We start from the raw sequence: 15,166 nt of genomic DNA on the forward strand, positions 1-15,166 counted from the left end.
GCAAAACAGGGAATGGAAAAAAAAAAAAAAAAAGAAAAGAAAAGAAAAGAACAAAGGAGTGAACAGGAAAATGGAAAAGAAATGGACGACACTAAGCTTTCGCGCTCCGTGAGTTTACTATTTTGTCTGAGATTAGCATGCAAGAAGATGAAACAGTTCTTCGGATGAAAATGGTCCAGGTACATCTCTCGGTAGCAGACACCAGTTTCCCAAAAAGGGATTTGCCTGATGACACTGGCAGGGTAGACCTCAGCCAACCATGTCCATACGCCGGAAGACGAAGTGACGGCCACTATCGAGGTTTTTCCAAGGTACTGACTTAACCGGTCTGGGTTTGATCAGGGAAAAGGGGGCGATCAATAATTCAGACATCGCGTGGCTGCTGACGCTCCTGATTGGTCCGTAGGCTGAGCCCTAAAGTTGATCCTGCATCTCGCCAGATTCAATTGGGAAACTAGCGAGATCCCTTGAACAAGAAAAGGAAATTCGAGATGACGATCCCACTGACCGGATTGCCACCTGTTCCTGCAGCTCTACCAGTTTATCACAGTTCGGACTACTGCAGAAGATGTCGCAGACTCGCAGCCCCAAGTCGATCCACTTTCTGCTCCGTAGTGCTGAGAAGTACCTCCAGCTCGGGCACAATTACCAGCAGTCTAGACTGTACATGAATGTGGCCCGGTAGATTCGGATATTATTGCCCGCTTGTCTGGTTCGTTCGCCGACGGGCTGATATTGTGACAGCTCAGCTGCAGCGGACCATATATAGGAGACGTCATGGCCCGTTTCAGCCGTAGGCCAACTGTCGTACTTGGGGATGCCACACCCGTCCATTCGCTTGCCTTTCTGTGGTTTCATTTGTAGCCAAAATAGTCATTCCTTTCCGAGCATGCGCGACTTCCTCTCTCTCTTAGGGCTGGCCAGCATAGTGGCCTCATCGTCCGCTGCCGTCATTCCTTCAACATTCGCAGCGATATCGTCGACCATTGCCCAAGTGTCTCATTTAACATGGACCGATGCGACCTCCGTGGAAATCCAAAATGGCATTGGCAGTCCAGGTGTCGCAGCCAGCGGAACATGCACAGGCCCTAGTAAAAGCTCCCCTACAAGCTACTGGCTCGCGGATCAAGACCACAGCGGAAATGCTCGTGGTTATGCCCCTAACGTGAACAATACGAATTACCCGGTGTGGCGCAATGCCCTGGATTACGGCGCCAGCAATGATGGATCCGGTAACCAGACATCCAAGTTGCAAAACGCCATCAACGATAACGGCTCCGGCGGCAGTCGTAAAAGCAGCGGCGTCACTCGTTATCCTGCGGAGGTCTTCCTCCCCGGGGGAACCTATCAGTTGGGGAGTACACTGGAACTACGTGTGGGCACCATCATTACAGGAGATCCGCTCAATCCCCCAGTGCTCAAGGCTGCGCCGAATTTCGAAGGCGATACCCTGGTCATGGGGTATGATTCGGGCAATGGAAATCCGGAAACTAGCTTCATGACCCTGATGAGAAATGTGGTGCTGGACACCACGGCTCTCAGTGCTGACACAAAGATCACGGCGCTGCAGTGGGGTGTAGCACAGGGCTCCGGCTTGACTAATGTCCAGATTGAAATGCCGACCAGCTCTACGGGCCACACCGGCATATACATCCAGGCTGGTTCGACAATTGCCGTTACTGATGTGGTATGTTTGCAGCCTTCGGGTTCGAGTCGGGCCAATGCTAACGGAAGTAGCAAATCATCGGCGGTGCTGTAGGTATCAAGAACTCTAATCAACAGGTCAACTTCAAGAATATTGCGTTCAAATACTGCACGACGGCGTTCGAAGCAGCTGGTGGCCACACGGTGCTACTACAACAGGCGACATTTGACACCTGTGGCACCGGCATTAACATGACTACCAACAGTCTGGGTAGTCTCGTGCTGCTTGACTCGTCTTCTACCAACTCTGGGCCGGTCGTTAGATTCCACGATTCCTCTAATGACAGCGGCAACCGTAATAGCCAGGTCCTTATCGAGAACCTATCGCATGAGAACAGCAATCCCATCGCAGTTGACAGCCAAGGCAATGTCAAACTGGGAGCTGCCTCGCATGTCGACACCTGGGTTTGGGGAAACGTCACTCCAGGTCAGTACCAGAGCGGAACCGGGTTTAGTACCTTGCGCCCGGGCGTACTGCTTGCGAACAACAAGTACTTCACAAGGGTGCAGCCAACCTACGCCGGATACAGCAGTGACCAGATTGTCAACGTGAAGGCTGCGGAAGGCTACACCGTCAAGGGTGACGGTTCCACAGATGATAGCGCGGCGCTGAACGCTATTTTGGCGAACAATGCAGCAAACTGTAAGATTACTTACTTTCCATACGGCGTCTATCTGGTCAAGGATACACTCGTCATTCCTAAGGGCTCTCGTATCGTGGGCGAGGCCTGGGCAGTGATTACCGGCGCGGGAGATGCATTCAAAAACGCCGACAATCCTAAGCCGGTCGTGCAGATCGGACAGGAGGGGGATGTGGGTGTGGCTGAAATTCAAAATATGAGATTCAGTGTGGCCGAGATTCTTCCGGGAGCGAAGGTTCTCGAGATAAACATGGCAGGCAGTGCACCCGGCGATGTGGCATTATGGAACACTATGGCCACCGTAGGAGGTACTGCGGAGACCACCATTGCCAACAGCTGCATCGACCAAGATATGTCCAAATGCATGGCGGCATTCATGGTCCTCCATCTCACAAAGACTTCGTCCGCGTATATTGAGAATTTCTGGGGCTGGACGGCTGATCACAACCTTGACGGTGGACCGATCACGATCATCTCCACGGGCCGTGGTATTCTGGTCGAGGCCACCCAGGGAACTTGGCTTACCGGGACCGGGTCTGAGCATCACTGGTTGTATAGCTACAACTTCCGTAACGCACAGAATATCTACGCAGGTCTTCTCCAGTCGGAGTCCCCATATATGCAAGGAGACGGAGCCACACAGACTGCTCCCGCTCCATGGACAGTTGAATCCGAGTTCGGGGACCCCGACTTCTCCTGGTGTGGCGCAGACGACCAGAAGTGCCGTACCTCGCTTGCAACCAACGTGGATGGTGGGTCGGATATTCTTTTGTATAACTCCGCCGCATGGGCGTTCTTTAACGGGCCCTGGGATGGAACCTACAGCCACCAGTGCAACGGCTCGTGTCAAACCAACATGATGCGCGTGGCAAACTCCCCAACCAACCTCGTGTGGTATTCCATCAGCACCCGCAAGACGGACGTCATGGTGCTAGACGACCAATCGAACCCAATCGAGTACAATCATCCGGGGGGTGGGAAGCGATTATTCAGGCGTATCGGCAATTTGCGGAGGCACAGTAGATGCGATGCATAGTATATAGAGGTATGGAACCGTTCGTTCCAGTGTAACTAGATGAGAAGATTGGTTGGAGATTCTTTGTCCGGGAATGTTCTGTTTGGAGATACAGGACGCCGTAGAAGACACCACACCACGTGCTTGCCGTCGGATTATGTACACAAATCGCCCAGAATGATGAGTCAGGCTGTGCGGCACCCCCCTGCAGGAATGCCCAACGTGACCTGGGATGATCTCATCACGGGTTGATACGTGTCGTTCTCTCTCGCCCGTATAAATATCGCGCACCCCTCCAATCCGACCGCCCTGGTCCACTTTGCTAAAATTCTGTTTTTTGTCTCCCCCGCCACCACCACCACCACCAGGTTTCTTCTTTCTTTACCTTCCCTCCCAAAACCAACAATCCAAGTACTATCGTACTCCATCAAACCTTCACCATGTCGAAAGTTTACGTCGGGTCAGTTCTTGAATTCAGAAAAATATGAAAAAAAAAATTAAGAAGAAAACTTCTTAATCAAAAAATCACATGTGGAATGTTGTCTTACTTATTGAATTCAAAATCAAAAGAAACCTTTCCTGGGGCACCGATGATGAGTCTCTCCGTGCGGCATTCAGTCAGTTCGGCCAGATCACTGACGCTGTAAGCTGGCCTTAGCCATCCTATCCATTGACTTTTCTTGCTCTTTCGCGGTTTTGTGATGTCCCTTGCCGCTAAGTCACACTTATTAGATCGTTATGAAAGATCGCGAAACCGGCCGCAGCAGAGGATTTGGCTTCGTCAGCTTCAGTACTGCCGAGGAAGCTGAGGCTGCCATCAGTGGTCTCCACGACTCCGAGTAAGCCTTGCATTCCAGCCTTGTCATGGCCTTGAATCGTCTAATCGGATTGTGTGATTTAGCCTCGATGGTCGCCGTATCAAGGTCAACATGGCCAACGCTAGACCCTCTGGCAACCGTGGCGGCTACGGTGGCGGCTACAACCAGGGTGGCGGCTACCAGGGTGGTGGCTACCAGGGTGGTGGCTACCAGGGTGGCGGCTACCAGGGTGGCGGCTACTAAACGCACTTCCCTATATACGTCGAATACCTAGTTGCATGCAGTCACGACTCGATATGATTACTGTGGCGGATGTCAATCACCGACCGAGGATAATTGTTGAAGGGAATGAATGATGGAAAATTGTGTCTTGACATGAATGGACCCAGATATCCAAAGCCACATAATGGCTGATGCCGGAAACCGGCTATGACAATACCAATAACTAGCTTCACGTCGCGTATTATACCCATGAATAATAGGAAATCCATTACGTGTACCCTTGTATGGGCGCATGTATCACTTGTCTACTGCTGTGTCTTTGTTCAGGTATTGAGGTCTCGAGATTACCTTCTCAACCGCCCATTCACGCCAGCAGGTCCCTGTAGACCTCGACGTTTGTCGCGGCCTCCCCGTTGCCATTGCATTTCCATTGGTATGGACAGCGGGTCTCGTCCTAGCACATCGTCGCTTAGTGGACAGTGTCCTGGTGCCGCCGTGCCCTGCTTATGGCTAGGATCCAGCAAACCTCCAGATGCCGCAGAATATGTAGCCGGTTGATAGTCCTCTGGTACCCAGTGATCTTTCTTGCACCATTCTATCCACGGTAGCAACCTGCACGAGAAACAACAACCGTTATTCAAGATGCATGTAAGCGGACGGGGATGGCCTGTGGTTGTCATCTTTGGTAGATTCCAACGATACGAGCATAACTCAATGTCGCATTGGCGAGTTTTGTCCCATCCATATTTCCGCTTCCAAAGGCTTACTCGCTTCTGATAGAACCAGATGACCCGAACTACGTCCTCATAACGAATCAACAGAACTTCAAAATTTATGAAACATGTAGCCACAATGGGTTCTCGTTCACCTGCACCTTTTCTGCGTCTTCCATGTTCCCCTCCCCATGGGCAATGATGACTTATACATCTGACCTTCACCTTTGGGTGCTCCAGTATGCACGGGAGCTCATGCACCGCGGCTGCTGGATAATACTATGGGGGTCAGTTTCAACATGGCGGTGTAACCATGTATTAGGGCGTTTCCATTGTCATTCAAGGATCTCAGAATTTCCAGGCACGCGTCTAGGCATTCGCCTAGAAAGGAGCTAGGCCGATCGAAGGGCCCCGGGGCTGTCGTCGCGTGGCTCATACGCAAGAACAGGGCGTTAACCTAGACGGGATAGGCCAAATGCCGAGAGCACATTCTAATTGTACGTGTTCAGCGAGGCGCCGTTTCGTGCAACCGAGTAACGACACACATATCGCATGCTCTCTTTGTTCGTCTGGGACTAGCAACGGTCATGTCGATCCCGTTGTTACACGACCCGCCCTTTAATCTCTGTGACTCCACGTGTATGGCTCATTTCATCGTGGCAATATACGTGGGGAGTGTGACTACCCTAACTACCAGATGCGAGAGATCCTCTTCCAGTCTGCGACGTTAGAACCTGGATATTGATTGAAAAACAAATCTGACTGTCTAGTCAATACTGTCACATATTGTCATTCATGGTGATACCAGGAGTCACTGGCTCAATAGCGATGCGAGATACGTGATACCCTTCATTTCACAAGCCAAGCCAAATGGATAGCCTCGATTGTGTGCTACCGCACCAGATGGATGCTCATAGGGCCTCATCAGCCACCGGAAATGAAGGGGTGACAATATATGCATAGTGGGATAGAACATGTTCTGTCCGCGGGGGGTTTATAGACTAAAGCGCGTCAAAGGTATATTAGTCGCTGTCTACCCCAGCCCTGTAATTCTCTCCTCCAAGCCCTTTGATGGTCTGCGACGTCGGGGACTACATTCACTTCTTGCATTCTTTTAAAAGAACCCCTGTTCGATCATGTCGTTCCTTCTACAGTGTTTGATTGGTTTCTTTGTACTCCAGGGAGTACTAGAGGTTGCTGGCAACCCCATGGTACATAACATCCACGCCAAAGCCATGCATCATCGACTTCACTTTGGTCGTACTGTGGCTGAGTGTGGTGCAGACGCTGCTGCACCCGGTGCTACCTGCCCCGGCAATGCCTGCTGTTCGTATGTGCAGGAATTGGTCCTTGTCGTGCATATGGTTAACCCTAGGGACATAGTCAATGGGGCTTCTGCGGTACTACTCGTGAGTACTGTGGTGCAGGATGCCAATCAAACTGTGCTCCACCAAAGGATCCTTCAGGCCATCAGCCGGATACTTCTCAGCCAGGCCAACAGCAAACCACCCTAGGCCGCGCTTCACCAAGCCAAGGACCATGCAAAAAATCCAGCTCCCTGCTGATTTTCCAACCAACGGCACAACCGACAACCATGCCCAGTACTTCGCCGAGTACTCCCCCTATCGCCCAACCAACACCGGGCGACCCAGGAGACAGCACTGGTAAGGTCATCGCCGGTTACTGGCAGGGATGGAACATGGGCAAGCCCTGTGCCACCATGAAGCCGGAGGAAATCCCTGTAGAATCGCTCACGCATCTCATTTTCTCATTTGGATTTGTCGCGCCGGATACCTATAAAGTCCTGCCCATGCCGGATACCGAAGAAGGTTTGTTTCAACAGGTCACGGGCGTCAAAAGGAAGAACCCAAACCTCAAGGTTCTTGTTGCTCTTGGGGTAGGGACTCCCTTCCCACGTCCATGCTCCCTGCTGACAATCTTCTAGGGCTGGACACATACTGACCCGGGCCCATACCGCGAGGTATTCACTACCATGGTATCCTCGCCTGCCAGCCGCCAAACTTTCATCACAAACCTGCTTAGCTTTCTGACTCAATACAACTTCGATGGTGTGGACCTCGATTGGGAATACCCTGGTGCCGAGGAGAGAGGTGGCCACCCAACCGACAAGGAGAATTTCTCGAAGCTTCTGCAGGAGATGCGAGAGGTATTCCAAAGCAAATACGTTATGACGTTCGCGGCACCATTAGCCTCTTATTACTTGCAGAACTATGATCTCAAGGTAGCCTCTGAGGCTGTTGACTGGATTAACGTCATGGCGTATGATATCCACGGTACATGGGAGAGTGACAAAAAGGCCGCCGGGCATACGAACTTGACCGATGTCAACAAAGGGGTAGAGAACTACATCCGGGCCGGCGTAGCCCCAAGTAAACTTGTCTTGGGGACCGCCTTCTACGGTCGCAGCGTAAAAATGGCCAGTACAAGTTGCACGCAACCTGGTTGCACATTTACCGGTCCGGGAGCAGAGGGACGATGCGTCAAGACTGCAGGCTATTTGTCTCACACGGGTACGTGACAACGTTTGACTCCAGATGCATCGTTCTAACTACATCGTCTTGAACAGAGATCAATGATGTGATATCTGGCGGTGCAACGCCGGTGTTTGACCAGGCTGGGTCTGTCCAGCACTTAACATGGGGCGGGGACAATTGGGTTTCGTGAGTGATTCCATTCCTTTGCTGGGATTCTGATTAATGTTCTGGTCGTGATACTCCAGATATGACGATCCCGAGACCATTAAGATCAAGGTTAACTACGCCAGCAGGAAAGGACTACGAGGGGTCATGGCGTGGGCCATCGATATGGACGACGAGCAAAGGAGTATGACTAAAGCGTTGTCCGGTCATTGAGATTGTATCCAAACCCCCCTCTGCGTTGTCTATGGGCCATTGCTATGCACTGTTCCTCTTCTTCCTTCTTCACTATTTTAGTTGGATTCAAGCGTTGTATCACTAGATGATGTCGCGCGGTTATATCTGACTGGGATAGCAGTTGCATGAGTCCAAGTGAGCTACTGAGCAGTTGTTGTGGTATTTTTCTCGACCGTACAGATGCTCGTCACTCTATGCTGTCTATATTTCAATCTCTATTTGTATCCTCCACTATCAGTAGCTATTTCTCATTTGGCTTGAATTCCTGCCCAGTCAAATGGCCGATCGCCGATGTCTGGTTCCTGCGTCGAAAAGTCATGCACGTGGACCCGATCGCTGTCTAGTTCTTCTTGGTTGAAGAAGATATCTCGGATCTTTCGCTTGATGAATTTTCCCGACAGTGTCATCGGCAGCTCTTGATTCTTGCTAACGACCCGCAGGACCGTTGGCAACTTGTATGCATTCATCCGTCGCTCGACTGCCAACCACCTGCGTACTGCTAGGAGATCTAGGCTATTTTTGTCGGAGTCATCACCACGTATGACCACAAGCGCAGCAACGAGCTGGCCGGCAGAGGTATCCTGGATGCCAAAGACGATCGCCTCTGATACAAGTGGGTGTTTAGCCAGCTCGCTTTCGACTTCCGGTGCGAGGATCTTCCACCCGGAAAATCGAATAACTACAAGTGTCAATCTCTGGACACTGCATCTAAACAGTACAGTCTCACTTACTGTCCTGAGACGCCCGACCAAAGACGTAGAGCTGGTCTCCTTCCAGTTTACCCATATCTCCGGTTTTCCAGTATCCGTCGGCATCGAAAATACCATTCATTACCGTGGGATCTTCTGATATATACCTTCGGGTTGTCAGTCATTTGAAATATTTATTGGATTGGTTCTTTCACCTTTTGAATCTCGGGGGGGTTTGGATGCATATCTCGCCAGCCTCGTTGATTTTCAGGTCAACATGGCGACAGATCCGACCACAGCAGTCCTTGTTTCTTAGGGTCAGCTAAACGAACCTCGCCATCATGCGCAAAGGACGTATCATCTTACCATCGGGAGAACCGCATTTGAGTTCCAGTCAGCAGCAACGACGAACATCAACACCTCAGACATCCCATATGCGACCGTCAACGGCTTTCCACCGCGCAGATCCATCCACTCATCCCTCAATTCCGGCGTCACCCTCGCACCTCCCGAGGCGATCACTCGCATTCCCCTCAGGCCTTGAAGAATACGGCCATACCGCTCAGGTGGGCCCTCCCTCCGAACCGCCTCTAGCTTCGCACCGACGGCTTGAAGCCCCGAGGGAACCAGGAATACAGCCGTTAGGCCATCCTCTGGCCCGGTCTTCTTTTCCCACTGCTCCAACAGCCAATCCGGACTAAACACGGAGCTACAAAATTCCAGACATGCACCGGCCAGAATAGTGTGAAACAGGAATAGCCACCCAGCTGCCCAATGAACCGGAGAATAATGTGCCCAGGTGTCACTTGGGCCCAGGCCGAACAGCTCGATGCTGGTAACGTACGCTGTTTCGGCCCCTCGCCGCGAATGCAGTACCCCCTTTGGGGTACCGGTAGTTCCGGACGTGTAGAGAAGCACAAAGCCCTTGTCCGCGTTGATCAGGGGCTCTCCTTCCGGTTGCAATGCGAAGTGAAGAGCTGTTGGCCTAACTAACTCTGTCACGTTGATCTCGAGGGCGGGAATGCCAGTGAGGTCGGAGATGGCCTCAGCTTTGCTCCTTGTGCTCGGTACCGTGATTATCAGCGCCGCGTTGCATAGCCCTAAGAAGTATTTTCCTTCGTCGGGATGGAGCGCCGGTGCTAATGGGCTCACATGAGTATTAGGAAGGATATCAGTGGATGAGAAAGGCGAGGGGAATAGCTTACACAGGGGAACAATGACAGCACCGATACTATACAGGGCAAAGGCCAGGACGGCAAATTCATGGCCTGGGCCAACTAGAACCCCCACGAAAACATCTGTATCCGCGCTCCTGAGGCGGACTTTGACCTCGGGGGCAAGCGACTCAAGAATCCGCCCCCGTGTGACCAGTATGTCGTTCAAAAACTCTCCCACTGTGGTTTCATATCCGTCGGAGAGATCTCGGATGATGGTTTTGGTGGGATGGCTCTTCCATACCTGGAAGAGGAGCGTGAGGAGCGGTTCCCGGGGGACTTGCAGCATTTTTCGAAGCCTTTAGAGATAGGAGAGAAAGGGCCAAGTGAACAGATTGTGTTTTTTTTTTCCATTCAGACTACATGTGACTGTGGCGGGGTTGAATGTAACCCCCCGTCTTTAGCGCTGTGATGTTCTCCTGCATCACGATGGTCAATATATATACCGTATCGGGTAAAGAGAGTTCTTTGGGATCGCCGCCCTTGCACGTTGATGCAACAGACATTCTTCGAGGTAAGTGGATGCAACTGTACTTTGCATACAAATGCAATCAGAGAGCCAGAATCTTCTTTGCCTAGCGCTTTAGCATGCTGCGAACAGGTATCCATACGACCACTCCTCTATACTACTACTAGTAGTAGTAGAGTATGTAGTCGATATGCAGCTATGAATCAGGGGATGTGATTGGTTGTGTCTCTCGAGAGTGGGGCAGAGAAAATCCTTCCACCGCGAAGCAGTCATGAAGTGGTTGCGATCTGCGCAAGAGCCGCATTCCTGGCGGTCTCATATCAATCTGGGGAGAGATTGTCCATGGTTTCTGCCCTTCGGCACTTGCTACTTGGCATTGTCCTTTGGTCACTTGTCACTCGGAGGACCCATCGATTGTTCCGTCGGGCTGACCATCTCATCTCGGATACGAGAGATGCAGCTTGTGGATACGATGTATCACACACCATTGGCTGCAGCACCACTTAGCCCTAATTTCCCTGAAATAGGAAATTTTGGCAGCGAGCAATCGGAGGGAGTGAAAAGATCCATAAGCCCCGTCGTCCTCTGGAATTAGTTCCCATTATTCGAGAATTGGTCCCGATGGAGAGAGCCTGGCGCGAGAACTAGTGGTTATTTGGCGCCATTACGAGATTAATTCTGCAAGGTTGGGGGCCACCGCATAAAAATCCCGAGGGCGAATTCTAAAAAAGGAGACTGGATCCAGACTTTTCCCCTGGACCCAGTTATCGCCTTCTTTTTCAGCCTCACGGCGTGACATTTAACACCCCCTCGCCCGTATTTTGGACCCTGGGGAGTCCCGGTGGACTATCATCCACTCTTTGGAATTATGCCCATGTAAGCTTGGCCGGGCATCCTCGTAAATCTACCCCTCGTTCAGCGCACCGCGAAGGAAACCAATTTCCCTCGCGCCGGCATGGAGCGCACTAAATGGCTGGACGGCCTCCGCGGCGTCGCAGCCGCGATCGTGGCATTCGACCACTATTTCATGGGCGAAGTCTGGCACCCATTCCTCTCCTTCTGGGGGGGCCCTGAGCAGGACAATCATCGCTTCGTGCAGCTGCCTCCCATTCGCATCCTCTTCTCCGCGCATGCGATGGTGACGCTATTCATGGTGATCTCGGGCTATGCCATCTCCATTAATATCCTGAAAGCCCGACCCAGTCCGCAATACTCCACACGGATTTCCTCCGCCGTGCTGCGGAGACCCTTTCGAATTTATCTCCCGGTGCTGGTCATGGCGACGATCAGCCAGTTGCTATTTTTCTTCAACCTCTACAACTGGACCTTCGACGAGGGCCTCTTAAAGGGCCTCGAGCCCTGGACGGCACCCTGGGCCCACATCAAATGGCTATTCATCTACATGGCCGACAGTCTGAACATCATCGCCTTCGAGTACAACGGCGGTTTCAACGGCCAGCTGTGGACCATGCCCGTTGAATTCCGGGGATCCAACGTCATCTTCCTACTCCTAATGGCGCTATCCGCCTGGCGACCAAAGCTGCGGCTCTGGTTCCTGCCTCCCCTGGCACTCTATTTCCTCTGGTACGGCATCTGGGACATCTTCGGCTTCATCTGGGGCCTCTGGCTTGCCGAACGAGCCGCAGCAGCAGCCACCCCCGCCACCGGAACCAACCCAACGCAAACCACCGCCACGGACGACGAGGAGGAAAAACTCCCCTTGTTCCCATTCTCGCCCTCCAACTGGAAAGGCCGCCTGCTAAACCGCAAGAACTTCACCCTCTCGCGCATGACAACCATCATCTCCTTCCTGCTCGGCTACCACCTCCTCTGCCTCGGCGACGACGGCCACCTCACCCCAGGCTACCAATTCCTATCCGTCTTTCAACCCGCCAAATGGAAGGACAACTGGCAGGTCATCCACTGGTGCTGGAAGTCCGTCGGTGCCGCCCTGACGGTCTATGCGATCAGCGAGTCGCGCCTCCTGCAGCGCCCGTTCAACACGCGGCCCGTGCAGTATCTCGGCAAGATCTCCTTCTCGCTGTATCTGGTGCACCAGGCCGTGTATCATCTGTGGCGCGACCCGGTGAGAAACTATCTCTGGTTGCTGGCGAATGGGAGCCCCTACCCGGGCAGCGTGGAGGCCACGGCGAACGATCCCATGTCGTTTCATGTGGCGTGGTGGGCTTCGGGGATTATCCTCGGCACGGTGGTGGTGTATGCGGCGCATTATTATACGATTTACGTGGATAATAAGTGTGTGGCGTTGACGAAGCGGGTCGAGAGGTGGTTGACTTCCTGAGGCTAAGCTATTTTTCGGAGTTTACGTATTTAGTAACTGTGGGTTGAGTTTAATATATGGGCTCATTTTATCTTATGGTAGTACTGTATGCCATGTTGCTCGTCGTATTGAGAAAAGTCATGTATAATAACTACGGACGGTGTGGTGTGTATGTACATCCATCGCTAGCATCGACAAAAAAACTACCACAACGTAGCCTCCGGCGTAGGCGCAGCAACCCCCGACTCAGGCACCGCCGGCGTAGGGGTCGGGACGCTGGCCTCGGCGACGCCAGTGGGCAGGGACTCCAGATCGCCGACGAGAGGCACCATGCTCACGGGAGGGATATACCACCTGCGATCGCATTCGGTCCATCGGGGATCGATCTGGGTCATCACGCCCTCCGGGATGCCCATCCAGGGCATATAATCATCGCGGATCATGGTGCACTTGTTGCCGCCGCGGAAGGGACACTGCGAGGCGCCCTGGTACTTCTCCCAGGGGATCAGCGGCATGGTGTAGTTGCCCACCGTGTGGGGCTGGAACTCGTCGTACTCGAAGGGGTACGCGGTGCCGATGGTGGGGTATTTTGCGTTGAGGTGGCTGCGGTAGGAGGACACGGCGGTGGGATCGACGGAGATGATGACGTCTTCGTACTCGCCGCCGCAGGAGCCGCCGGGGTGGGCGCGCTGGTTGCTGCGGGCGTAGATGCTGGTGAAGGAGACGTAGATGCTGGGCGAGACGAAGGTGTGGCCGTTGACGACGGCGGTGTTGGGGCCGTCGCCCGTCGGGGTGGCCGGGACGGTGCTTCCGTTCTGCAGACAGAGGTCGCCGTTGGTGGTGGTTACGGGCCAGTAGAAGAGCGTCGCGGTGCCAGGGAGATAGTGGCAGTTGGTGCAGGGGTCCTTCTCGGTGTAGTTTCGCGTGGTGGTTGGGCAGCTGCCGGGGCGGATGGGACTGTTGGTGTCGCCGGGGATGGACGTGGTGACGGAGTCGGAGTAGGCCCGGCGGAGGCTGCTGTAGGTTTGCCAGATGGGGATGCAGTCTTGGGAGTTGAGCGAGCAGCTGGGCGTGGGGGAGGGGGATCGATAGACGAGCGTCGTGGTGGTTTCGGTTGCTACGAAGGAGCTGCAAGGCCCGGTGCCAGGCCAATATGTGGTGGAGTACTCGCGGGGACCGAGGGCACGCGGGATCCCGTCACACAGCGTGGTCACTGGGCCCGCGTGAGGGTCGTCCCAGCCTTCGCCCCAGATTTGGGTGTTGCAGGCCCCCGTGCTGGTGACATAGGTGCTGTAGATGGTGGAGGTGGACGTTGCGCCGAGGGATTCCAGGCCGCTGGCGCGTCCGTCGTATTCGACCCATTCGGCGTTGCAGGAGACTACGGATGCCTCGGGGCCAGTGGTGGGGCCGTAGTAGTAGTTGGTTGATGTTGGCCAGAAGATAGTCGTATCGCAGAGGCTGAGCCACTGGCTACTTGTTGACGAGGCGGCGCATGCGTCGGAAGGCCCGGATACGGGGATGCTACGTGAAGCAGTGGGAGTGGGAGTGGGAGTAGAACTGCCATCCTCTCTGGGTATGACTGTGCCAGACGGTTAGCATCTCTATGGGATCACGATAGTTTGACTGGACAAACCCGGGTTGGCGGCGACAGCTCTCAGGAAGAGGAAAGCTACCCCGAACAGCATTTTGAGCCTGATTCGGGACGACGAAACGCAGTGTCAAGCAAGATGGGCAGACGAACGAAAGACTGATATTTTCGGCACCAGAGTTCAGTTTATAACCTCGATCGGGGATCGTAAAAGTGGAGAGGCCAGAAGACTAAAATCTCAGCTCAGCTCAGCTCTTCACGGTAATAGTGGACTTCAAATGAGAATATCTGAGACATACTACGGAGATCTATTGGTCTTGTTTCGAGACTGCATACATAAATCACACCCAATATTGTCTGCAATGGTACCCTACTGCAGGTGCGATATATCCTGCTTGCAATGATTGGCGAGAATGCAGTTGGATTGACAATCACAGTAATCCGGAAACAACCTAATTCTGGCCAGACTGCACCTTTGCCAATGCTCGTTTGTCTTGGTCTGTGGGCTAGAATTGCCGAATACGAACCCTCATCGACCGGTTGGTGGTTCCTCCAATAAGCGGGAAGGCGCCAGGGGTTTTCTCAAACATCTCCACTACTCTGCATGCAACTCTGTTCAGCTAGCCCTTTTTTTTGGCCGTCTGAAGTGCCTCCGAGTCATGAGATCTCATGTCCCGGATCACATAGGAAGACAAACCGGTTGTCCGGAGATGCATCTGGCCGTAAAGCATAATCCCGTCGCCAAGAGGGACCCGCCAGGTTTTTATATGCGGAGTGCTGTCTGTGGCACTCCCTCTACACAGTTCTATAACATAACGACGGGGTGTCTGTTGGAATGGGGATCACTTGCTAAGTACAGCATAAATAGGAGCCAGGAGTTAGAATCGTAGGATTGAAAGCGAAAACATTGGACCGGGG

General features: G+C 53.0%; 6 protein-coding genes across 6 annotated transcripts; 4 read left to right on the plus strand and 2 right to left on the minus strand.

The window, feature by feature from the left end:
• Positions 1-889: 889 nt before the first annotated feature.
• Positions 890-3,381, plus strand: ABOM_000365 (glycoside hydrolase family 55 protein; the record flags this gene model as incomplete). The annotated part of the gene is made up of 2 exons (XM_022527495.1): positions 890-1,687; positions 1,738-3,381. 2 exons carry the CDS (start codon positions 890-892, stop codon positions 3,379-3,381), a joined length of 2,442 nt encoding a protein of 813 aa, XP_022395025.1.
• Positions 3,382-3,800: 419 nt separating this feature from the next.
• On the plus strand, positions 3,801-4,421 carry ABOM_000366 (RNA recognition motif domain-containing protein; the record flags this gene model as incomplete). The annotated part of the gene is made up of 4 exons (XM_022527496.1): positions 3,801-3,820; positions 3,931-4,003; positions 4,093-4,199; positions 4,262-4,421. 4 exons carry the CDS (start codon positions 3,801-3,803, stop codon positions 4,419-4,421), a joined length of 360 nt encoding a protein of 119 aa, XP_022395022.1.
• A 1,828-nt stretch (positions 4,422-6,249) lies between these two features.
• ABOM_000367 (brain chitinase and chia) lies at positions 6,250-7,986 on the plus strand (the record flags this gene model as incomplete). The annotated part of the gene is made up of 5 exons (XM_022527497.1): positions 6,250-6,443; positions 6,497-7,010; positions 7,059-7,644; positions 7,701-7,794; positions 7,854-7,986. The coding sequence occupies 5 exons, from the start codon at positions 6,250-6,252 to the stop codon at positions 7,984-7,986; spliced, it is 1,521 nt and encodes a 506-aa protein (XP_022395023.1).
• Positions 7,987-8,255: 269 nt separating this feature from the next.
• ABOM_000368 (class I adenylate-forming enzyme family protein) lies at positions 8,256-10,199 on the minus strand (the record flags this gene model as incomplete). The annotated part of the gene is made up of 4 exons (XM_022527498.1): positions 8,256-8,686; positions 8,739-8,863; positions 8,912-9,000; positions 9,063-10,199. 4 exons carry the CDS (start codon positions 10,197-10,199, stop codon positions 8,256-8,258), a joined length of 1,782 nt encoding a protein of 593 aa, XP_022395026.1.
• A 1,135-nt stretch (positions 10,200-11,334) lies between these two features.
• On the plus strand, positions 11,335-12,681 carry ABOM_000369 (acyltransferase family protein; the record flags this gene model as incomplete). The annotated part of the gene is made up of 1 exon (XM_022527499.1): positions 11,335-12,681. The coding sequence occupies one exon, from the start codon at positions 11,335-11,337 to the stop codon at positions 12,679-12,681; it is 1,347 nt and encodes a 448-aa protein (XP_022395027.1).
• Positions 12,682-12,863: 182 nt separating this feature from the next.
• On the minus strand, positions 12,864-14,345 carry ABOM_000370 (uncharacterized protein; the record flags this gene model as incomplete). Its single annotated transcript, XM_022527500.1, has 2 exons — positions 12,864-14,239; positions 14,294-14,345. 2 exons carry the CDS (start codon positions 14,343-14,345, stop codon positions 12,864-12,866), a joined length of 1,428 nt encoding a protein of 475 aa, XP_022394801.1.
• Positions 14,346-15,166: the final 821 nt, after the last annotated feature.

This window comes from Aspergillus bombycis, assembly GCF_001792695.1.
Source record: "Aspergillus bombycis strain NRRL26010 chromosome Unknown contig00001, whole genome shotgun sequence".
Classification (NCBI taxonomy): Eukaryota; Fungi; Ascomycota; class Eurotiomycetes; order Eurotiales; family Aspergillaceae; genus Aspergillus; species Aspergillus bombycis.